We start from the raw sequence: 24,846 nt of genomic DNA, 5'->3' as shown, positions 1-24,846 counted from the left end.
TCAAATTTTAAAAGGTGTATTTTAAAAATGTCCATATACATGTCCCACTCTCCCTGTCCATTATTGTACTGTACTGTCTTGCACTAATGGATTATTTCCAATTATATGTTATTTTTGACAATACGGGTGACATTCTGTAACCATTATATACAGTAAGACTCACGTAACACTGACTTTAACCATGCATGAGGTTTGTAACTTTTGTGCTGGAAAACATCCACGCGGATGATAAACCAGAAACCTAAAGAGGCGACGCTATTGTTTATTGTGTAAAGTCAGAATGTGTGACTTTGCTGTAAAAGGGAAAGGTAAATATAAAAATGTAAAACAGCAAATAGTTTCTATTATTATCAGCAATGTGTATTTGTTATTTTCTATCAAAACATCTACAATAAAGTCTAAAATGTATTTATGTGTGCTATCTTCTCTTGTATATTTTGTAATAACTGGATAATTTGTGTTAACAAGCAACCAACCCCCTTAGTGCACCTCCGTGAAGCTGGCACCCCATAAAAAAGAAATGATCACCAAAACTATGCCATTCTTTTGTGCTATGTTTGTGCTGATTTGTGCCACAAAAACGAACGTTTGTGCTGGTTTGGTGTTTGAGATATTAAACATTATTTTTTTGACCGTGTGACGTCACTTTCCACCCCACATCGCCCCAAATCGCTCAAAACCGGCTTAGTTCGTTTGTGCTCGATTTGTGCCCATTTGTGCCGTTAAAACAAACACTGTATCTTTTTTCCTTCCTGAGATATAACCAAAAGATTTTCGGGAAATGTGACGTCACCCTTCACCCCAGTTCGTATAAATCACACAAAACTGGTGTCATTCGTTTGTGCTCGATTTGTGCCATTGAAATGAACGTCAAGTATATTTCCCCTTCTTAGCAATAACAAAAACAATTTGGAGCTGTGACGTCACTCTCCACCCCGTGCCGTCCAAATCTCTCCAAATCGGTGACATACCATCAGTCATTAAACCTCCATAATTAAAAATCAAGCATGTGTAATCTTTTGAACTGGTTCATTTGTATAAGTCCAATTATTAATCTGTCTTGACTATAAGTAAACATCTGTTATGTGAAATTGCTTATTAAGAGCATGAAAAACCCAGATGTTCTCTCTCTTTTTTATTTATGTTAAATTCTGACCTCGTCTGTATATGTTAGTTTCATATACGATTTTGTTGGAAAGCAGTTTGATGTCACTTCTGAGCCCAGACGGAGCTCTACAGCTACCGAGTCGCCATAGCAACACATGAAGTTCAGAAGCCTGCTTATTAGGATTCCTTAATTATTATGGTCTGGTGAGCATGAGAACCATGTCTGCTTTTCTGTAGATCTTTACAAACTCAACAAGATATTATTTTAATCTTGTACGAATTCTATCTACTTGATAAATTTGTGTTGTCACATCAGCTGGTGCTTTATCGCTTTGAATTTTTTTTAAAGAAATTCACAAATCCAAGACATTAGGCTGAATAATATTCCAGTCAGTTTACCTAGAAATATATAGATGTAACTTAGATATGGGATCCACATACTGTATACTGTAGAACAAATTGCTGTGTGTGTATCAGTGTAAACTATGTACCAGTCAGCGCTATACTCTCCCTGTCCATTATTGTACTGTACTGTCTTGCACTAATGGAATATTTCCCATTATATGTTATTTTTGACAATGTGGGTGACATTCTGTAACGTTTATAAAAGACTCACGTAACACTGACTTTAACCATGCATGAGGTTTGTAACTTTTGTGCTGGAAAACATCTACGTGGGTGATAAACCAGAAACCTAAAAACCTGTTTATTGTGTAAGGTCAGAATGTGTGACTTGGTATGTCAAGCATGATTGAAATCAATTTGATGAAAAAATGGGAAAATGTGTATTGAGTAAGTTCATCTGCATTATCATCTGCATTATCATCTGTTCTAGTCTGATTTTTGGCATCCAAAACCCATTGTCTTTATGATTAGCTATGATTAGCTGTGTACTGTACTATCTGTATAAGGTTGAATTGACAGTCAAAGCTTATTGACCTGACTTGAATGCATAATGATAATGGTGTACGGTGATTTTAGAAGGGTACAAGACATAATTTAATAATTTAGTAATTTTTACCTTTTTCATGTATCTGACAGGTTTTTGGAGATCTGTGTGTCCATAATTCAAGTAAAAATAGGTCATTTTAATATTTTGTGACTTGTTAATTGGTCACCATTAGTTGTGCAAACAGTGTAATAATAAAGTAGCAAAATCTTACGCCTTGAGTTTTCCAAACTACTGTACATGCAGGATAATGCAACCTCCACAAATATAGTTATTTAAGGTACATGTTCTCAAGCTTTCTGCAGACACTGGCAACTTAACTTATAAATAAATTCCATGAAACTAATGAACTTTATAGGAGGGCACGGTGGCTTAGTGGTTAGCACGTTCGCCTCACACCTCCAGGGTTGGGTGTTAAATTCCCACCTCCGCCTTGTGTGTGGAGTTTGCATGTTCTCCCCGTGCCTCGGGGGTTTCCTCCGGGTACTCCGGTTTCCTCCCCCGATCCAAAGACATGCATGGTAGGTTGATTGGCATCTCTGGAAAATTGTCCGTAGTGTGTGAGTGTGTGAGTGAATGAGAGTGTGTGCCCTGCGGGGTTGGTACTCCGTCCAGGGTGTATCCTGCCTTGATGCCCGATGACGGCAGAGATAGGCACAGGCTCCCCGTGACCCGAGGTAGTTCGGATAAGCGGTAGAATATGAATGAATGAATAATGAACTTTATTATTTAAGTGGTGTTATAATATTTTTAGCTATTTATTTTAACTTTTACTGCCAACTCACCAGGTTTCATGAACTTTACTTCACCGCAGCCTACAAACATGGCCACCATGGACTTTCCCTCCCACCTGCACTCCCACTTGCACCATTACTATTATTCTAATTGTGTTTACCTGTGTTTAATTGTGTAGGTCTCTTTTAGCACCGTTTATAAGCATCTTTGTTTCAGTTTACACTTTGTGAAGTGTATGTTAATATCTCTCACATTCATGATGGTTGGCAAGCCAGTGTTTTGCTTAAGTTAGCCATGGTAATGGATTTTGTGTTTTCTCTGTTCTTGACTATTTTGCCCAGCATGTTTGGGAGTTATTTATAGCCTGAATAACCTGTGCCTGTTTAGAACCTGCTCTTTGCCTAATGTCTGTTGGCTAAGTACAGCTTCACTTCTGTTCCTTATTTCCTTATTTTAATAAAAATTTTAATACTTTGAACTGTTTAATTGTGTGACTTATTATATAAACAACCTACATTTGCATCCCACCATGGGGTTTACCTTTGTGACACACACAGTACTCCCACACTGACATGAGTTACTTGTTTTAGAGATTTAGAGATTTGGATTGAACCCATTTGATTAAAGTGACCAAAATCGAAACATTTTTAATAATAATAATAATAATAATGACAACAATGTTGACAATAATACTAATATATTGGATATTTATATGCAGCACAGACCCCACTTGGAGAACCTTTCATTTTGTGTACAGGCAAGTTAGATTGAGGCAAGACAATTTAATATTTCGACCACATTTGTCTCTCGCTCCCACTAGGAAAATCTGCTGCCCATGGCTACAACTGAATAATTCATCTTCAGTGCTTGACCCAGTGAGAAACATTTTCTACCAACTGCATGGTTGGCATAATTCCATCACTCAGTTTTGCAAGCATAATCTTACAAATGGACCATTTCCTGTTTACAGACTGCACCGAGATTTCTTATATATACTGTATTGTGGAAATATACAGTTACCTATTTTACCTGGGTAACCTATTTGAATGTATCGCTAGAATATATTAGAACATATTGAGAAAATACTCTTCCTGATATAAAACACGGATTTAAAACACTATCAATAAGAGGAAAATGAAAAACCAATTAAAAAAAAAAAAAAAAAAAAGATAAATCTACTGCTTGTAAATGTTAATAAATGTCTTTGTGTTTGTCTGACACAAGTCTGTCCTGCCATCTAGTGGCACAAAATCATTTCTTCTTTCACCATTTGCATCCAGTTGAGGTCAGAAGTTTACCTAAGCTTCCCAGAATCTGCAAAATTTTAATAATAAAAAAAGTTAATAAAAACTGCATTTTGGCTTTTATTTACTCACTCACTCACTCATTTTCTACCGCTTATCCGAATTACTCGGGTCACGGGGAGCCTGTGCCTATCTCAGGTGTCATCGGGCACCAAGACAGGATACACCCTGGATGGAGTGCCAACCCATTACTCACACAATCACACACTACAAACAATTTTCCAGAGATGCCAATCAACCTACCATGCATGTCTTTGGCCCGGGGGAGGAAACAGATTATCCGGAGGAAACCCCCGAGGCACGGGGAGAACATGCAAACACCGCACACACAAGTTCTACCCCAAAAAAGCTCTTTCGCATAACAGATGTTTATGTACAGTAAAGTCCACACAGGACTCCACCCTACTGGCTCGTTACCAATGAAGATATGTCAAAGTGCCAAAAGAGGTTGATGGTCTGTGATAATGGTAAATGAAGCAAGTCTAATGTAATGTGTGAATTATCTTACTGACCACACAATAGCCCACAACTCACTATCAAAGACGTTTAACGTGGCGTTTAATGCCCAGCTGTCATATGCAACCACATTCCCAAATTTCTTTCAATGAGCTGGTACAGAATAGCAGCATATTTACAGTATATGTATTCCTTACATCAGGCTGAAGAACTTCGAGAAAGATCCAGAAAGACCACACATCTCTTTGTGGATTCAGTCTCAGGCATGGGGCTTGGATCCTCGAAAACAACTCTTAAAGGCTTTACAAGTGTTCCTCAAATGTTTAGTAGATATGTGATGCAGATGTGCTACGGGAGCCTTCTGATACCCACCTCCTTTAAATGCTGAAATGTGAGGGCCAATAACATAGATTCGCAGTGATAGAGACCTTGGGAACTTTGTCCCAGTTCCTCTGACTTCCCCTGACTTCCTGTTAGAGAAATCTAAAATTCAAGCATCTGTAATCAACGCAGAAACACTCACTCTCACTCACTCATTTTCTACCGCTTATCCGAACTACCTCGGGTCACGGGGAGCCTGTGCCTATCTCAGGCGTCTTTGGGCATCAAGGCAGGATACACCCTGGACGGAGTGCCAACCCATCACAGGGCACACACACTCTCATTCACTCACGCAATCACACACTACGGACAATTTTCCAGAGATGCCAATCAACCTACCATGCATGTCTTTGACTGGGGAGGAAACCGGAGTACCCGGAGGAAACCCCAGAGGCACGTGGAGAACATGCAAACAAACTCTGCACACACAAGGCAACGCAGAAACACCAGGCCACACATTTCTTTTTCACCCAAACAACTGCTGATGCCCAGGGGCTACAGCTACTTTCCATTTACATTCCATTGTCTTCAAGCAGGCCAGCTTTTCACATTTTTATTTCAACACGTTTTCAGGAGACGTACAATATGCACATGTTTAATAGGGGTCCGCACACCTGTTCTGATGTAATAATTCTCTAGCTAATATTTTCCAGCATTCTGCTTGGAGAAGCTAAAGATGTTCTTTATATTCTAACAGCAATGGTGAGAGTGCAGCCCTCTCTGTTCCAAAAATAGATGACTCATCCAGTGATACAAGAGGTTTTAGTCTGGAAAAGGTTACTTCAGCTATGTCAACCAGAGCACGAAGAAGCTGAACATCAGAATCATCAAATTAGTAAAACTCCTGTCCAGTAGGATTGAAATCCAAGCTTTCAAGTTCTTTGAATGGAATTGAATGGTTAGTAGAATTAGAATAGTAGAATCTGTCACATTAGGTCTAAGATAGCCAATAAAGTCACTTGCCATCTGGACAATATGAGGTAAACTGTCTCACTGAGGGGCAGTAAGTTCATAGTGGTGGCCTAAGACACAATGCAGCACATTGGAACAAAGTCTTTGCTTGAGAGGAGAGAAACTGAGATGTCCCAAAGTTGTAACTTTGCATGGCTGAGGTCCTGTAATACATAATTTCTCAACAGATAGTTCCAGCCCAGCAAGAAAGACTGTCTGGTTCCATAACTGGCTGCCATAACTCAGTTCCCTGCTGGAGTGTTATTGTAATGGTGCCCAGTGTATCTAGCATCTGACCATTCATGGTTTCACAGGCTACCTCGCAGTCCTTTTTCAGTGGGCAGCTACAGTACATAGTGCTGAAACTGACAAGCAGAACTCTGCATCCATGTGAGACACACTGTAGCCAGAGTCCACTAACATTTGAACCTTCACACCTCTTAGATATGACACTAACAGCTCCTGGCCAGTGTTCGCAACCTCATTGAAGTTTATTGATATCGAACCACTGTTATTAATTTTGTCCATTTGAGGGCCTTAACATCAGCCACAGTTCATTTCCTGGCCCACTGCACTGTTCCTCTCTGCCAGGAGATATAAAGCGCATCCCATGCATCCTTGAGTACTCCTCATAGCTGAGGTTAGGGATCTGTGTTCGACATTCAAGTTTTTTGTACTATGTGTACAGGGGCATTGGATCAAGTCTAGACCGCTAAGGTCCAATGAAGGGAAATTGTAAAGCTACAGTACACAAAGACCCTTAACATCTGTGTGCTTTAAATGTTGTGTCAACACTTTAGTAAACATGCACATATGGGTGTGATGGTTAAATTATTAAAAGTGAATTTATCCAAGTTTCATGTAAAAGACACATATTAAGTATCATATACTGTACAGTAGGTACCCTTAAGGGTATCACCACATGGGACAAGTAACTGCACAGATTAATACTCATTTTGCTGAGCGAATATAATACCCTACAATAGCAAGATTTCCTTTTAAACAAATAAAACCTCTTTAGAAAGACTTTACTACTTTTACTTTTACTACCCACTTTATGACTCATTAAAAGCTGCTGCCTGTGTGTCTTTGTGTTTACTCCAGGACTGCGTTCAAAGACAATATATCAACACTCATTTTAAATTGCATTGCATGTAGAATAGATGGAAAAGTGTGAGTGCTTATTTCCACGAGGAGCATGGTTATCTATCCTCAATTGAAGATGAAAAGAAAATCGGTATAGATTAACCAAGCAAATTCTTTTCTGTCAATGCCATCAACATAATGATGACGAATGAATCTGTTGATAAGTTTGTCTGATGTTTGTCTAATATACAGATATACTTCATTTAGAGTTCCCACTTCCATTGCATTTAAAATTATTGTATTTATTTGAAGATATTTTGGCTTGTATTACCAAAACTACACTAAGCTAGTACTTTTTGTACCTTTGTCAAAACTCAAAAGCTACACATTCATCTGCTTCTGTTGCAATTTCCTCTTATTTTGCTCTTAATGGCTTGGTGGTGTAATAATAATGCCTGCATGATGGTAGCCAATAATTGGAAGCCTTCACTAAAACAGGTCTCAGACTAAACCTTGAAATTTGTAAATCAATACCCTAGTCAAACAGCCTGAGGCAAGAAGTGCTCTTTGATTGAATTTAGAAAGATCAGACATAACACTGACAAGTGGAAAAGCCAATCTGTCTACAACACAGTATGCATTATCGATGTTTGTGATTGACTAATGACTAACCAACAGACTACTTAAAAAAGACTTCGAAATTGCAGTAAAACAGATTAGCTGCTTTTTGAGATAAGAATAGAACAACCTTTTGTTTGATTAAACTGAATACAGATAATACAGGATAGAGATAATTAGAGCTCACTCATCCAAGGTCACCAAGAACCTGTTATTTGGGTTTATTCATATTTTGTACTCATATAACTTTCCTTTGACTGAGAAGCAGTTTTACTTAACTATGTACATTACACTTGATGTTAAATTCATATCTTGTTATATTTCCATTGTAGTCTAAGTTGTTCTTATTTTTCTTTTTTTGGAGTATTTGTCCCCCCGGTCCAAAGACATGCATGGTAGGTTGATTGGCATCTCTGGAAAATTGTCCGTAGTGTGTGATTGCATGAGTGAATGAGAGTGTGTGCCCTGCGATGCTTTGGCACTCTGTCCAGGGTGTATCCTGCCTTGATGCCCGATGACGCCTGAGATAGTCACAGGCTACCCGTGACCCGAGAAGTTCGGATAAGCGGTAAAAAATGAATGAATAAATGAATGAATGAATGAATGAATGGAGTATTTGTTAAAAAGTCTAAAGTACACTATGAGTCACATTATCACTGCAACACAAAATAAGTTGTGTTAAGTTGTAAGAGGATATTTGTATGTTACTAACACAAATGCAGTTTCACTGAAAGTTATATACTGTATATAACTGTCTATTTTACAGTTATAATAAAATCTTGAAACAAACGTGTTTGTTAGAGTTCTTTCATGATGCATTCCATTTAATAGACTCTTACATTGTAAGGACTTTGGCAACAACTGACAGATGTGAAAATTTTACTGCATATAAGAGATGAAAGATGTTAGCAATTGTTAAGACATTTACATTTAAGTTTACGGTATTTGGCAGATGCCCCTAGCAACATACCAAAGTGCTTTGACGCTTCTATTAATGAATACATAGATACTGGTTCATTAGGTCACAGATTAAGAATATCATCAATCTAAAACTCTGCTGGAAGGAAATACAACAATAAAATCACAGAGACAAACATGTTTCTAATGAAAAATTGCTAGTTTTTGTATTTCAGGAAGACAGAGGTCTTCACCCATCGTTTTAAGACAGTCAGTGACTCAGCTGATCTGTGGGAAGTCCATTGCACCACCTACTGTAGGTGCCAGAACAGAGAGGGTCTGTTGATGCATATGTACCTGGTACTCTTAGAGATGGTGGGACAGTTGAGCAGTGCTAAAGGATGTGATGGCAAATCAGAGATTTAAATTGCTAAGAAGACTTACAGAAGATCACCAAACAATAAAGAGTATGTGATGGGTTCAAATGCAATAAGGGGTAAGCTCTGATAAGTTCCCTATCATTAAGCGAGTGCTGATGAAATAGCCGTGAGAAAACAGCAAAGATATATTTGACCATACTGGTGCCAAAAATGTTTTAAGATCTATGAATTATAGGACATACTGCCATGAATGTGTCCAGACTGAAATCTGAGCACCACTGAGGCTCATTCACACAGTGAACTGAGCAGTGACAACAGTGAACTGAGCAATGTTGATGTTGATAGACCTGATGGATGGAACAAGACAAAAATTTTGTCTGAGTCTGGTTCCTTTCAAGGTTTCTTCCTTGAACGTCTAAGAGTTTTTCCTCATCTCTGCCACCAAAGGCTTTCGCATTAATAAATTGATAAATAAAAAATTTGAATAGAAATGAAAGTGGTGGTGTTGTAAAGGTTTGAACTTGAATTACTTGTTGCCCCCGAAGGTGTAAAATGAACAGCAGATAATGCTATAGAATTTTTTTTGGGAAAAAACAGAACCATGCATAATATATAAAAGTGAGCATCTGGCATTAAGATGAAAGAAGACATTCATGCATGATAGTGCTCCATCACATGCTGCCAAGAATATTGAAGAGTGAAGAGTAATTGATGATGTGGTCTTCAAAAATAGCGGTCTGGTGGAGTGGCAAGCCTTTCCACTACATCTGTATTCTAGTAAGAACCTGTGGCACATCAAGAAACAATCAATGTTTCCCATATTTAAATAAATTGTGTTTTCATGTTTTAAAACTACTGTTGGTTGAGAAGAGGAAAGGCATGTAAATAAGTCTGAAAATAGAAGACCAGGTGGAAGGGGAGCATATTATGTAGTATTGGAAGAGAAAAGGGGTAGGAGTGATCCTGAAGAATGGGTTTGTGAGAAATGTTTTAGACGTGAAAAGAGAGTCAGATAGTGTAAAGAATAGAGAATGCCGAGGATAGAGTTAGGTGGAAACAGATGATTTGCTGTAGCAACCCCTAACAAGGAAAAGCCAAAGGTAGTAGAAGTATTCCATCCTTATAAATTTAGAATCTAACCAAGTCAGTGGACCAAAGACTTGTCCATTTCTCACCAGTTTACATACGTTATAGCAGTAAAGTAGCTTGTTGTGCTGCAGGTAAATAGGAATCATTGCAACACATTTTTTTTCATTTATTATACATATTTTATATATATTATAGATTATTAGGTATATTATTTGCATATATATTTTTTTAATGCAATTTTCCTTGTAAATATTGTTTAGATACTGTTTGTGTTGTGTTATGCTGCACCAGTACAAAGAATTTCTTAGATATTTCAGGATTAATAATACAGTATATAACGGGATTTAAATAAATAAAGAAATTCATTATTAACGGGTGACAGAAATGAGACAGTTTGACAATTTGCAATGTGCTATATAAGATTTTACATGGGTATAATCAGCCATTTCTTCTACAAACTTTCCTAACACCAACATTTGCTTAGTCACATTCTATTACTGGACAAAAAAACATTAAACATTAAGTCAAATCTCTAAAACAGATGAGTTTTACCAGATGGACTTTTTTTTTTTTTTTTACAGGAAAATCAATAAATCCATTCTTGTTTATTGTTGAGCCTCAATTCTAGACAAGGCAACAAAAGCTGTAGCTCATCTCATCACTGAAACAAAAGAAGCCTTTGTTGGAGTGATTTATTTTGCCTTCAGACCTTCTTCTCCTCATTTGTTGTAGCAAATTAAACACATGGAGTTAAATCCTTCTCATAACCTTATTACTAATGTTTCATTGCAGTTAGAAAAAAATCATAGTAGTCGCAAATAAGCCGATAGTTTAAATGCTTTAAAAGTTTTTGATGCTTTTTTGAGAATTGTTATGGTTAATTAACATATGGTTATGTTGATATGTGGGTTGTAGGTACAGCACCATAAGAAACATAAACTCATCTTCATACAGTACATCCTGTTTTTTTTTAAGATGCTACACAAATTCACTTTAACTGCCAAAGAAAAAAAAAACAGTCACAGTGAGCGTTGCTCTAAGTCATATGCGCCTTATAAATGTCAATTAATCATATGCAAAGCGTGCTCCTCTGCCGTCATGCCTCATTACGTTAACCATGAGATGCAGGGAATGAGTCAGTGACAGAGACAGAGATCATAGACAGAGATCTTTGCAATTTGTTCCTTCTGCAAACATTTCTATCTATTCCAAACGCAGCATCATCTGGAAAATTTCAGGAACAGCACATTCTTTGTACAGCAAAAAACATGCGGTCGTGCATCTTTGTTAGCTGGGGCTGAGTCTGTAATGAAAAACATCTCCTTTTGTAAGGAAGCATTTTTGCTCCATTACAAATCACTTGTTTGGAAAATCTTGGTACTGTATGGCATTGAATTTGATTTAGTAGCGCACACATTGAGTCTTGGGTAATCAAGTCAACAACCCTCCAAAAAACAACATCAACAATAGCAACAATAACACCCCTCCCACCCCCATTTAATATAATATCAATTTAAAACTAGTTTAAATTTAGTGATTAATAATAGTTTTGATTGGTATATTGAGAAAAAATCAGTCATTATTTAAAAGAAGCATCTAATACTGGATTTTTCACCACGTTCACAAAGAGAACTTGTCTTCAATCCAAAAATAATAATGGGACAGAAAATGCAGACTGAAGAAATCTTTTTTTTTTCATGCTGCCAAATATAATATAATGTAACATACAGGTAAATTAGAATGTCATGGAAAAGTTTATTTATTTCTGTAATTCAACTCAAATTGTGAAACTTGTGTATTATATAAATTCAGCACACACAGACTGAAGTAGTTTAAGTCTTTGTTTTTTTAAATTTTGGCTCGCATTTAACAAAAACCCACCAATTCACTATCTCAAAAAATTAGAATATGGTGACATGCCAATCAGCTAATCAACTCAAAACACCTGCAAAAAAGAAAAAGATGCACAAACATTCGAGAGAACTGCAGCCTTGAGAGGCTTGTCAAGCAAAATCGATTCAAGAATTTGGGTGAACTTCACAAGGAATGGACTGCATCAAGAGCATCAAGAGTCACCACACACAGATGTGTCAAGGAATTTGGCTACAGTTATCATATTCCTCTTGTTAAGCCACTCCTGATCCACAGACAACGTCAGAGAAGCATCTTATCTGGGTTAAGGAGAAGAAGAAATGCTGGACTGTTGCCCAGTGGTCCAAAGCGTCTTTTCAGATGACAGCAAGTTTTGTATTTCATTTGGAAACCAAGGTCCTAGAGTCTGGAGGAAGGGTGGAGAAGCTTATAGCCCAAATCGCTTGAAGTCCAGTGTTAAGTCTGTGATGATTTGGGGTGTAATGTCATCTGCTGGTGTTGGTCCACTTATTTGAACACTGCACTCATTTACCCAGTAATTTTAGAGCACTTCATGCTTGTTTCCAGCATGAATTGGGGTATTTTCAAGAGGAAAATGAGAAGCAAGAGACCAAAATATGCAGATGAGCTGAAGGTCACTGTTAAAGAAAGCTGGCCTTCCATACCACCTCAGCAGTGACACAGAGTGATCACCTCCATGCCACGCCAAATTGAGGCAGTACTTAAAGCAAAAGGATCCCCTACCAAGTATTGAGTACATATACAGTAAATTAACATACTTCCCAGAAGGCCAACAATTCACTAAAAATGTTTTTTTTTTTAATTTGTCTTATGAACTATTCTAATTTTTTGAGATAGTGAATTGGTGGGTTTTTGTTAAATGTGAGCCAAAATCATCACAATTAAAAGAACCAAAGACTTAAACTACTTCAGTCTGTGTGAACTGAATTTATATAATACACAAGTTTCACTATTTGAGTTAAATTACTGAAATAAATGAGCTTTTCCATGAAATTCTAATTTATTGAGATGCACCTGTAAATGCGAGTGAAAATTAAAAAGAAAGAAGACTAATCTGGTGATACAGTAAATGTGTGAAGGTACTGTAGCAAGCATTGAAATAAACAGCTAATAGGATTCTCTCACATTAATCACTCCAAATTCGGTTTATTTCAACAACATGGCTTTCACCATAATGCCTTGAGTCCCCTTGTGATATGCTTAAAATTTCCCAGAACACCGTTTAGCATACGTGCTACATAAAATGGATGGATATAAATATATCTATTTATTATTGGTTTCCAGTGGTATTGTCTAGTGTTTTTTTGTTGAGTGTGTTTACAACATAGATTTCAGCTTCCTGTATTGTGGTTACATCACACTGACAGACATTAGTACTTAGCATAATTCTGTTCACCACTTGGACAAGAAACATGTGCTAATGTCCAGGGTCAGAACTGAGTGTAATTCACACATGACTCTTTTTTTAGGAAAGCCTTTGTTGCTAAACTATGGTTTAAATATTAGTTTGGTAGTTACTCACCTTAAATGAAACTGCCCTCTCGGGTGATAAGGACACCTGCACCATTGAAAGCATCCTGACAGGAAGCATTACAACCCAAGCAGGATAGGTGAGCTTTTCAAAGGGTGATGTGATCAGCTGAGCATAGCATCTGCAGTAAAATCCCTGACCTGCACTCGATCTACAGCAAGAATTGCTGGACCAAGGCCAGGAAGGTTGTGATGAACCTCAGCCATAGATTAGATAGAAAATAGATTTGAATATGGATTAATTTCTTTGTTGTTGAGAGGGAAGTGCTTCCTTTATTTAACCAGGACACCTAAAGCTGGGATTTGTCTGGACTTGTCTCGTAACCTTTCTACTGCACAGCACACTGCCAATTTGCAAATATGCATTAAAATTGCACACATACACACTTTATTCATTAACAGCAATACTATAAATATACTCATATCACCATACTCAAATTCATATGCTGAATTGGTTTCTTTACAGCTAATTCCTCTTTATTATATTGTATACTGTTTTCTATTTTATTTCCTATTATGACTTTATTTTATAACGTGGACAGTCATATAAAGCATTTCACTGCATGTTGTACTGTATAGTTGTTTATGAGACAAATAAAATTTGAATTTAGAATCTGAATACTGATGTATGTGTAGAATATTTTTCTCAATTTGCCATTGTCAGAAACCTCTGGGATGATTCTCCATCAATAAACCCTGCAGGATTACCCAGGAGGTTTTTCTGTTCTTGATTGATTTTGGGACAGGCAATCACGCAGTGATATTGCAGGGACGGCCGGTGTGACCTACATCTTGTTTTTTATTTATGGAGGACTCCCATTTCCTAATTTCCAAGGGTCCCTTTTCCGCTCCTATTCCAGCTGAGGACGCCACTCCACTTCAGGTTCTTGTGCACCCTGTTTGGCAGAGAGTCAGGCCCTCTTTATTTGTTTTCCTGCTGGAAGCATGTTGTCCATGTCCTGCCAGTCAAGGATACGCTCCACTTTATGGTCTCGTGGAGATGCCACACAGAAACCAGGTGGAGAATGCTTATTCCCTTCCTTACCTGAGTAGGACTAGGATGTCTCTTTGTACCTTGACTCAGCTGTGGCCCATTTTGCTGTAACTATGTTCCTGACTTGGCTATGTTACCCAGCTATGGACTCTGTGGGTGATTGCCTGGGTTATAGTTTCCCTTGTTTCCTCCTTGGGCCATGCCATCTTTCTGCCCTTTACCCCTTGCTGTTGTGTTGTGCTCCCTGTTTTCCTCTTTGGACCGTTTTGGGCATGTCGGGAGCTGAGGAGGGGGTTTATGTCAGGACCTTCTGGGAAATTCTCTGCCAAGCCACCGGAGGGGATGCTGGCAGAGATTCTGGTGACTTTTCCCACACCTGTTGCTTGTTATGCCTAATGTGTTGTTTTATAAATGCCTGCCCTTGTGTATTTGTCTTTGTTTGTCATTGATATGCATCGCATTCTTGTCATGCGTGCTCGTGTGTTTATTTTGTTATGTATGGTTATGTTATTTCATGTCTCTCGTCAATAAATGTTTTGCGTTGTATCCTGTGTCTGGGTCTGGCTGTGCTGCTCTCTGTGTGAATGTGACAACCTCACTTTGTTTCGTTTAATTGCCTTTAAGTACAGTATCCTTATAGGACAAAAGCACAGCGGATCAGTGGGCAATGGTGCTTGTGTTCACAGCCCCAGGGTCTTGGGTTTGATCCTGAGCTGAGGTTATTTTCTGGTCTAAGTTTTTGCAAGTTCTTCTTGTGTTTGTGTGGATTATTTACAGATTGTTTAACACCACAGAAAGTGTGCAGGCATGTGAATTGCCTCCACCTGTAATTAAACTCAAGTTGTTAAGATGTTGGACTTCTGACAAGAAGGTCACAAGTTCAAATCTGCCAAGCTGCCACTGCTGGCCCGTTAACCCTCAGTATGTATAAATTGAGATAAATATAAGTCACTCTGGATAAGGGCGTCTGCCAAATGTCATAAATGTAAATGTAGCTTGCCCCAGGGAGTGCATGATTATGTGAATGTGTGTATTTGTATGCATGATGTGAATGTATATTCATGATGCTCTGCAGTGGACTGGTACCCCATGCAAGGTGAATTTTCCCCACCACATCTCTGCTTCTCCTGTTTACTAAAGATGACTGAATGAATATCTGCTGTAATTTTCCTAATTGTTTTTTTTTTGTGACTGTCTACTTTAAAATGCACTAATGATTAGAATCCATTTTAATGGTACAATAGAAACCTTTTTGCAATTTTTTTTGACATATTCACACAAAAAAAAGTTTTACTTGTCCATATATAAAAGAAACAGCATTTACAAGGCAGCCTATAATAACATGCTGAAAATAGGAGAAGGAATCCATCGAATTACCATTAAAACCAGTGACAGGTGAAGTGAATAACATTAATTAACTTGTTACAACTGCAACTTTTAATATGTTAGGCAGCAAGTAAACAATCAGTTCTTGATGTGTTGGAAGCAGGAACAATGGGCAAGCAAAAGGATCTGAGGGACATTACAAGGGCCAAATCTTAATGTCTAGATGACTGGGTCAGAGCATCCCAAAAACATCAAGTCTTATATGGTGTTCCTGGTATGCAGTGGTTAATACCTACCAAATGTGGTCTAAGGAAGAACAACTTGTGAACCAGAAACAGGGTCATGGTCAAACAAGGCTCAATGATTGCAGTTGAGTGAGTGCAGGCTAGAACATCTGGTCTGACTGCAGAGAAGCTACTGTATGTAGCACAAACTCCTGGAAATGAACGCTGTCTCATTAGAAATGTGTCAGAACACACAGTGCATCCCAGATTGCTGTGTATGGTTCTGCTTAGCTGCAGACAAGCTTAGCTTAGCTTGAACAATCTAACCCCACCACCGAAAACACCTACAGTAAAATGAGCATCAAAACTGGAACATGGAGCAATGGAAGAAGGTGACCTGGTATGATGAATCATGTTTAATTTTATATCATGTGGGCAGCTGGTTGCATGTATCTTACTTACCTGCAGAAGACATGGTAACAGGATGCACCAAGTGAAGATGGCAAACCATTCTAGGCAGTGTGATAGTCTGGGCTGTGAGTGTGTGTGTGCTTCTTTTACATACACCACCAATCTAATCATTGTTGCAGACCAAGTACACCTTATGGCAACAGTATACCATCATTGCAGTGGCCTCTTTCAGCAGGATAATGTGCCCTGTCACACAGCAAAAAATGTTCAGGAACATGTCAAAGTATTGAAGGTGTTGAATTGGCCTCCAAATTCCCCAAATCTCAATCTGATCAAGCATCTGTGGGATGTGCTAAACAAACAAGTTCAATCCACAGAACCTTAAGGATCTGCAACTAACATGGTTCCAGATACCATAGTGCACCCACCGAGGTCTTATGAAGTCCATGCTTTAATGGGTCAGATCTGTTTTAACAGCACAAGGGAGACCTTCATAATGTTAGAAAGGTGGTTGATTGATGTATTTAGAGTATATGCAATTGAATATTATTGAATAAGTCCATAATGCAGTGGTGTCGCATTGCTGCTTTACAGCTCCAAGGTCCCAGGCTTGGGTTACTCTGTGTGTGGAGTTTCTCTTTATGTTTACTAAGTGTCTATGTGGGTTTCTTTGGGTTCTCATGTTTCCTCCTCGCTCCCAATAGCATGCCAGTAGGTGGACAGCCAATGAGGTAGGAATTATTTTTATTCCTATTTGACTGGTCTGATTTGTCATTGGCTTGCACAATATTCTGTTGCTGTCAGGCACAATGACATGTGTATTATATGCTTAAACATTTACAAGCAGGGATTACTAAGTGGAGTGCAGATAGCACTTTCCTCTGTTTGTTACACTGCTCTGTGTTGCAGCATTAGCAGCAGATTGAAAAAGATGCAAAGGTTGGGTTCAATTGTCTCAAAGGAAGGACATTTTTTTTGCCACTCATCTTGACTGGTGATTAAATAACAATAGCTTGCTTATTTAAAATTCAGGTGTTTAGTGAACAGAAAAAAAGTCTAAATCTCTGTGACTGCGATAGCATTCATATTACTGCACATTTTGAAGGACACTGTGCTCTTCCTCTAAAAGCACAGAACTTTTTTCAAGTACACAAAAGAGTAATTGCTTAGAATATGTCAAGCGTGCTTTGCTTTGGTGACTCCAATAAAACATTTTTGGCAAAATAAACTTATAATAAAAAAGCAAATGAAATAAGGAAAGAAAGCGGGTCCCTCGACCTTATTTACAACAAACTTTCTCCTATTAGAGCAAACTGCAGCATGCTGTTCATCTGTTCATCAGTAGTATTATCTATTCATCTTTTGAGACATCCAAATGTCTTCTGTGAATCATTTCTACCATTTTGCCTTCTTCCATTTTGGCATTATGTTCTGACAAGCAATGCTGTCGTGTAAATATAGCTACTGTTCAGTTCAGTCTGACTATGCTTTATAGTCCATAATAACTATGCTAAAAATTTCCCCCTACCTTTTTAATACTTAAAAAGCCCTCATTTTTCATACTCTTCCCTGCATCACTGCTACTTAAACCATTTTTCTAATTCCACTAGATGGCAATGCTACCTAGAATGGAAATTGTTCTTTTGGTTATCTTGTACATTTAATCGGGTTTGTATCAGAGAATTCCTTCTGATATACAGAACTGGTTTCATGGAGATTGGAAATACTTATGTCTTTGTACGGAAGTCCCATTGTTATTGTTCCTGAATTAATTGAATTCAGTGACACTGTAGGATCAGCGACAAAATCTATGTCTTATGGCCACAGTTGAGACTAATAGAGGTCACATGGTGTAGCTTTTATTGTAGCTCATTTACACTCCCCCATTTAAACATCCTGACTTTATACTTCCATGTTACGCCCCGTGCTCCTAATCCTCCATAGAGCCGTTATTGCTTTTGTACCATGCAATAACAAATCACTGTGAGGGCTTTGTCTGGTCTTGATGGCTGTGTCTTGGTGATTGTGCACACGTGTGTCTGGCCAGCTGGGCCTTTTGTTGCATGTAATGTGGATCATGCCCTCTAGTGACCTGGAGCTCCAACAGCACTGGATTTATAGAGTAACAGAACAGGTTCCTGGAACAGAGAAATGTGGCCATATGGCACTGCGACTGGACTGACAACAGCAGGGGAAAAAGAGTTGTTTTAAAAGTTCTGAGGCAGCAAGAACCCTGAACCTGATTTACTTCTCTAGTCTAGATATCTAGTCATTTTTTAGAGTGGATTTGAATCCAAGAACATACCCAGAGGTCAATATTTCAGATCCCAGATGAACGATTGCTACTCAGAATTCCCAGCTGAGCTCTGTTTGAAAACATCATGCAGTACTTTCACAGAATGTTCTAATGCCTGCCTGTGTCATCTGTTGTTTTTGATCATAAGTGATGACTCAGTAGCAGTTTTAGAGTACGGGGAGACATTAGGCACATCGTTGGCCACGATATGAGATGAAATAACGCTCCTGTTGTGTTGTTTGTGTTATGGTTTGATCAACTGGTTCTGATTTTGCAGAATCATCTGTACTACAAAGAGTCTGATTCATGCTGCTGACAAACAGTTGTGAAGACAAGTCCCCAAAAGTTGGCTACTCGATGCTTCTCAAATAATAAGTTCCGAATACTATTTTCTTTCCTAAGCTAATTTTTTTGTCTATTTTGCATGTTTATGTCACAATAAGTGTTATTATAGTATTTTAAAGTCTGGTTTCTCTCAAAAAACAAAAAAGATTGAGAAAAACTCTTTTCTGACAGCAGACGGTTTGTTGCTTGGGTGACCTTGGGGTGTTTTTATTACCTTGTGTGGAGTTTGCATGTCACAAATATTGAGCCTGAATGGAAAAGTCATTTATTTTTAATCACAGACTTAATTAGAGATGTTATGCAATAAACATTTAACAGTAAACCTTTAAAATGTTCACTGTTCATTTCAGTGTTCAGATATATGTACCATCTCAGATCTTGGCTGAAGCAAACAAAATGAAATTTAGCCTGCCATATCCTTCTGTGACTTCCTGTGTTGACAAATGGTCTCCATTTTGCCCTTTCAGATGCTTGCACCAGGGCTCAGAGCGACCCATTCATAGAAGTGCACTTCACTTACGTTTATTACTATTGTTGACTGTGACCTTGGACGTTTTATGTCCTAGGCTCCTTCATTGTATTTTTAGGGTCACAGAGTGGAACAGGATGCTTGTTTCACATGGAGAACCCTCAATTATGTTAGCCCTTCACAGCAGACACAAAGTCAATGGAAGAAAAAGTGTGGTTGCTTATAGAGGGAGAAAGAGTGAAATGGGAGGCTCACCAGGGAGTCAGTTACTCAGGTAGGAAAAGAAAACAGCACATTGCAGCGTAGCTTTGCCAAGTGTTGACAATAAACTGTACTGCACAGCAACCCGCTAAATCAATCATACTTTATTTCAAACTGTCATTAGCTTAAACGTAGCAGTTAAAGCCACTGTTAAAGCCAGGATGTGCTAGTTAGCTTTCTTTAGTTTACTCCCTTCTCTTTCACTCCTATGCCTTTCATTTAAAACTCTCTCCAGAGCCAATGTATATTAAATTTCAGATGGCAGATGATTCTGGATCAATGCTTTACAATATGTTAGAAGAAAAGTCTGCACTCATAATACAGATTTCAAACCTATATCTAACCAAGAATCGCAGACTAACAACAGGGGACATCCAAGTATTGTGTTTGGTCTGACTAATTAATTAAATAGATCCTCGAATGAAATGATTACATTGACATAAATAGACAAGTCAGTGTCACATAGCTCATCGGTATGCAACACAACAACGCCATCTGTATCTGTATCTGTTCAGATCTCCAAATAGTCACAGTACTTTTTGAATAGTCACAAATCTTTAAAATGTGTGTGGTGCATAATCCAAACATCATTCTGATTATTTTGGTGCGTACCTGCCTGCAATATTTTCAAACGAATTAAGATGGTTTCCAAATTAGACATTTTCCAAAATAGAAACACACTAATAGTCTAATTTTAACCTTAGTGACCCTGAGCAGGCAGCTACTAAGGATGAATGAGTGAACCTTGCATTACGCTAATCAGTGTAGAAGACCCAATCAAACAACTGCTGAAATCTGATATGGGTTTATCAATGACTTTTTTTTTTTAAAATATTCACTCCAACCTATAAGCTTATAATCTTTTAATTAGCATCACTGTTCTTCCATGATTTCATTCAGTGTATAATTTTTATGCATTATACACCTTATGGGATGCAGGGTTTCATGGCTTCGGTGGATTTATTGTGATATGACTGGTTACAACTGCGTACGACTGAATGCCAGAGAATGGAGGGCCTCAGAGGTTGGGGGCCCCGATTCCAGGTGTTCTCCTCATGGATTGGGGCTTTCCTTTAGATACTCTGGTTATGTCCTTAAGTCCTAAGACATGAGTTGTAGGCTAAGTATCATCTCTAAATTTTACTGTGTGAATAAATGCTCTGTGCTCCTACCCAAGGTGTCCCTCGCCTTGTGACCTGAGTCTTCTTGGATAAATTTCAGTCCTACAGAAAATAAATGGATGGATGTATTATTGATATATGAATTCAATTTTAATTCATTTAAATGTTTTGAATGACTGAATAATTTCATCATTAACCAAGACCTCTGAACATGACAAAAGTTTGTAGCCAGTTGATAATAGATCTCATTATACCAAAGTGTTAAAACATCACACAGTACTTTTACACAGTGTTCAAGTCAGTATCATCTGTTGTTTTTGACAGTTAGTAATGACTCAGTATTCGCTAACAGCTTCTGGCATTGCTAAATAGATATGTGATTGGCTCATCATATACTGTACTGTAGCTGCTCTAGAATCCAGTTTCCTATAAAGCATGAGTGACTTTCTGCACAGTTTTGTGAATGATGATGGCAGTTCCAAGATCCTAATCTAAAACTCATGTAAAAAACTGGAACAATGAATTTGTTGGATATCTTGGAACTACAGTGGGGTCAAAAAGTCTGAGATTTTCTGTATTTATTGTACGTTATTCACAAACCAAAATGCTAAATGGATAAAAGTCTTAGATGGTTGATTCTGATTGTATGGGGAAAAAACTATTATTTATCTATTACTTATTTATTGTTATATGAATTCAATAATTTTAATTAGATTAGTAAAAAAAGAAATCTCATGTCGACTTGTGATAAAGGCTAGCAATTTGCTAGTAAGCTAGCTAAGTCAAGTCAAGAAGCTTCTATTGTCATTTTAACTATATACAGCTGGTGCAGTACACAGTAAAAGGAAACAATTTCTTTGAGGACCTTGTTGCTACAAGAAACACAGAACTACAAGAAACAACACAGAGTTATTTAAGTACATAGACCTACACAGTACTACATAACGTATGTGTGTAAACATATGCAAACAGTGAAAGACAGTACAGTGCAATAATTTAGACAGTTTTGTCAATGGAACCCTGACTGGTATACAGTTTTGTAATGAGTAAAGTGCAATAGTAAAATGGTTAGCTTATTTTAGTATATAGCCAGATGCTTATTGGTCTTAAAAACACACAATACTTACACAATATAATGCAATGCATTGATTTGGACAACGTTTAAAAAAGGATCACATTCACATGTGCCACAAATTAAGCATCATTTATTTTTTTGAGAAAAAAAAAAACAACAATTCTCCTTTCATTGCTTTTAAGAGAGCAAGAGATGGACCAATACATGGCACGTAGTCTGCATGCTACTATTGAAAAGCACTACTGTTTGTGTATTATTATATTTCACATCTTTTCAACAAAGTGACGCTTCAATCTGAGGCAAAAAAATTTCCATATGCATTAATGTCTCCCTTACCTGCAATTTTCATGTCATGTCATGATTCTTTCACTATCTACTGACATTTTAAGGTGAATCACAATGTCTCATAAAAGGTTTGGGAAAAGATTTAATAAGAATAACACCAGGTTATATTTAAGCCACGGCTGCAGTTTTACATTATTATAGGCTTATTTAATATCCAATAATGTGCTCTTATTTAATATCAAAGTTGTGTAAACATAAATAAATCTAATGTGGAGAAAGACAAGGACACTGTAACTGTAACATTAGCAGCATATGCCGGTTTGAACGACAGCAGTATCACATTTTGACTTCTGTTATACCATCGATCAGCATGTCCTTTACCCATATTAATTTGTAACTGTACATGGGCTTCAAATGGCTTGCCATTTTTAAACAGCTGAGAAGAATAGTACACTGTACACTCCAGAGAAATCGAGAGAGAGAGAGAGAGAGAGAGAGAGAGAGAGAGAGAGAGAGAGAGAGAGAGAGAGAGAGAGAGAGAGAGAGAGAGAGAGAGTTAGTAGCATGTAAACAAAGAACTGGACTAAAATAGTAAAACAAACCCATTATAGAGTGCAATGTGACATCAATTTCCAAGCCCTATTAGGGAGCCACGCATTTCCAAATGACATTCATTCATTTACTCAGTGACTGCATTATTGTGATCAGCCTTGCAGTGGATCCCGAGTCTATTCACTCTAAATGAGACGTCAGTGCATCGCAGCACACCAAACACACACATTCACACACTCATTCACACCAAGGGCATACAAATAAAGTCATCTACTGCCATGGTTTTAGGGAGGTAAAAGGAAACTCACATGAACAAAAACTCCAAAGAGAGAATGCACAGAGCTAACTATCGGACCCTCGAACTGAGATATTGTCCAAATGTCACATTTATATATTTTCATGTAATCAGGCATTTAATAAATGTTCATTCCGTAGAGATCTTTCCGAGCTGAAAGCAACACCAAAAGAACCATAACGTTTAACAGACACTCTTATCCGGAGTGAATTACATTTTATTTCAATTTACAGAGTTGAGGGTTAAGGGCCTTGCTCAGGGGCCCAGTAGAGGCAGCTTGGTGGACAGGGGATTCAAACTCATAACCTTATGGTCAGTAATGCATCGCCTTAACCACTAGGCTACCACGCCCCATAAAGCAGTTGATTATTCTACATGGATTATCATAATAGTCAAAAATGGCACCTTCTTGTGGCAGCCTTTTTCAAGTTGAACCATTTTTCCAGCAGGCCAACAAAAAATCAGTTGCACGTCATAGATGACGCAAACAAGGATCTTTAAGGAGCAAATTGAAAGCTGAGGGAGTTTAGTACAGTGGCTTGGAGAGTAGTTTGCAGGATGGGTGTGCAGCGTGTCAGGGGCGGGGTGGGGGGACAGGTGGTGTCCCTGCGCGCGCTGTCTCTTTAAGGTTAGTCTCGTGCCGCGCGCTGTCTCCGTACGCTGAGCTCTGCGCGCGTCGCGTCTTAATTACAGCGCGGAGCTCGCGCAGAACAGGTGCATCACGCGTCTCCAACGGACACGTCCGTGCAGGCTGCAGAAATGGACCAGCAAGTGTCGCGCTTAGTTATTTTCACCAATACTTGCCTTCATATCGAATCCTGATCTGATCTGATCTCCATGTGTCCAAGACTGTAATCCAACAGTAGTTTTAGTATAAAAGATGCGCTTTTCTCTAAATGCGACAGGTTCGGTTTGTGGGCGGTTTTTTTGGGTTGTTGTCACGCGCGCGCTTATAATTATGGGACGTGGCGCTTTCGGGTTTTGTTCACGTGCTTTATTCTGCAATCATCACGCAATCATCACTCTGTTGATAGAATAATTCACTCAAACAACCCGGACGAGCGGAACAATGGCTTTGCGGGTCAGACAAAGCTTCCTGCTGGTTTTTATTCAGATCTGTTTATGCTCAGGTAAGTTTCAAATGAAAGTAAAAAAATAAATAAATAAAAAAGTTAAAGAGTTGAAATTAGAATAGTGCTACTGTTCACTGTTTAAGGAATGCATATGCATTACATCTATAGATAAATAAAAATAGTTGTATAGAGAACTTTGTTTTGTTTCTTTATGCAGTCTGCATGTTTCAATACTAATAATGAGCTTTAACTATTGTATGCAATGATCTTACTTTAGATTTATTACTGCACATTTTTTTATTTAAATTTGTTAAATATTTTTTTATTTTAATTGTTCTGTTTATCACACACAATTTTATCAAAATATAATTATGTGTGTGTGTGTGTGTGTGTGTGTGTGTGTGTGTGTGTGTGTGTATATATATATATATATATATATATATATATATATATATATATATATATATTAGATATCACACACACACACACACACACACACCATTCATTTCTAAGCTCAACCCATGTATGGCTTATTTGTGATGTATGGCATGGTGTGTGATTGGTGTGTGTCTGTCCAGATGTTTCACTTACTGCATTATGCATACAGATTTGACAGCAACAAAGGTGCAGAACCCTAAAACCATTTGTATAATTCAGCAGCAAACCAAAGTGCTAGAGGCGTATGATCATATAATTAGGGATATTCATCTAATCAGTGCTGCATTACATCCTTAAAATCATCA

General features: G+C 37.9%; 2 protein-coding genes across 3 annotated transcripts in view; one reads left to right on the top strand and one right to left on the bottom strand.

Annotated features, from left to right (window-relative positions):
* The window catches only part of esamb (endothelial cell adhesion molecule b), a 108,677-nt gene that overhangs the window by 55,346 nt on the left and 28,485 nt on the right, over nucleotides 1–24,846 (bottom strand). The gene's annotated exons all lie outside the window — the stretch shown is intronic.
* Nucleotides 23,568–24,846, top strand: part of LOC113660485 (roundabout homolog 2-like) — an 88,063-nt gene continuing 86,784 nt past the window's right edge. Inside the window, exon 1 of one of the 2 annotated variants that reach the window (XM_047820789.1) lies at nucleotides 23,568–24,160. In XM_047820789.1, the coding sequence (XP_047676745.1) occupies nucleotides 24,100–24,160 (61 nt within the window). In that variant the 5' untranslated portion in view covers nucleotides 23,568–24,099. The remainder of the gene's footprint in view (nucleotides 24,161–24,846) is intronic. The other variant, XM_027174032.2, reaches the window with a different exon arrangement.

This window comes from Tachysurus fulvidraco, chromosome 11 (genome assembly GCF_022655615.1).
Source record: "Tachysurus fulvidraco isolate hzauxx_2018 chromosome 11, HZAU_PFXX_2.0, whole genome shotgun sequence".
Taxonomy (NCBI): domain Eukaryota; kingdom Metazoa; phylum Chordata; class Actinopteri; order Siluriformes; family Bagridae; genus Tachysurus; species Tachysurus fulvidraco.
Note: the sequence above shows the minus strand (reverse complement) of the source record. Positions and strands in the feature narration are given on the sequence as shown.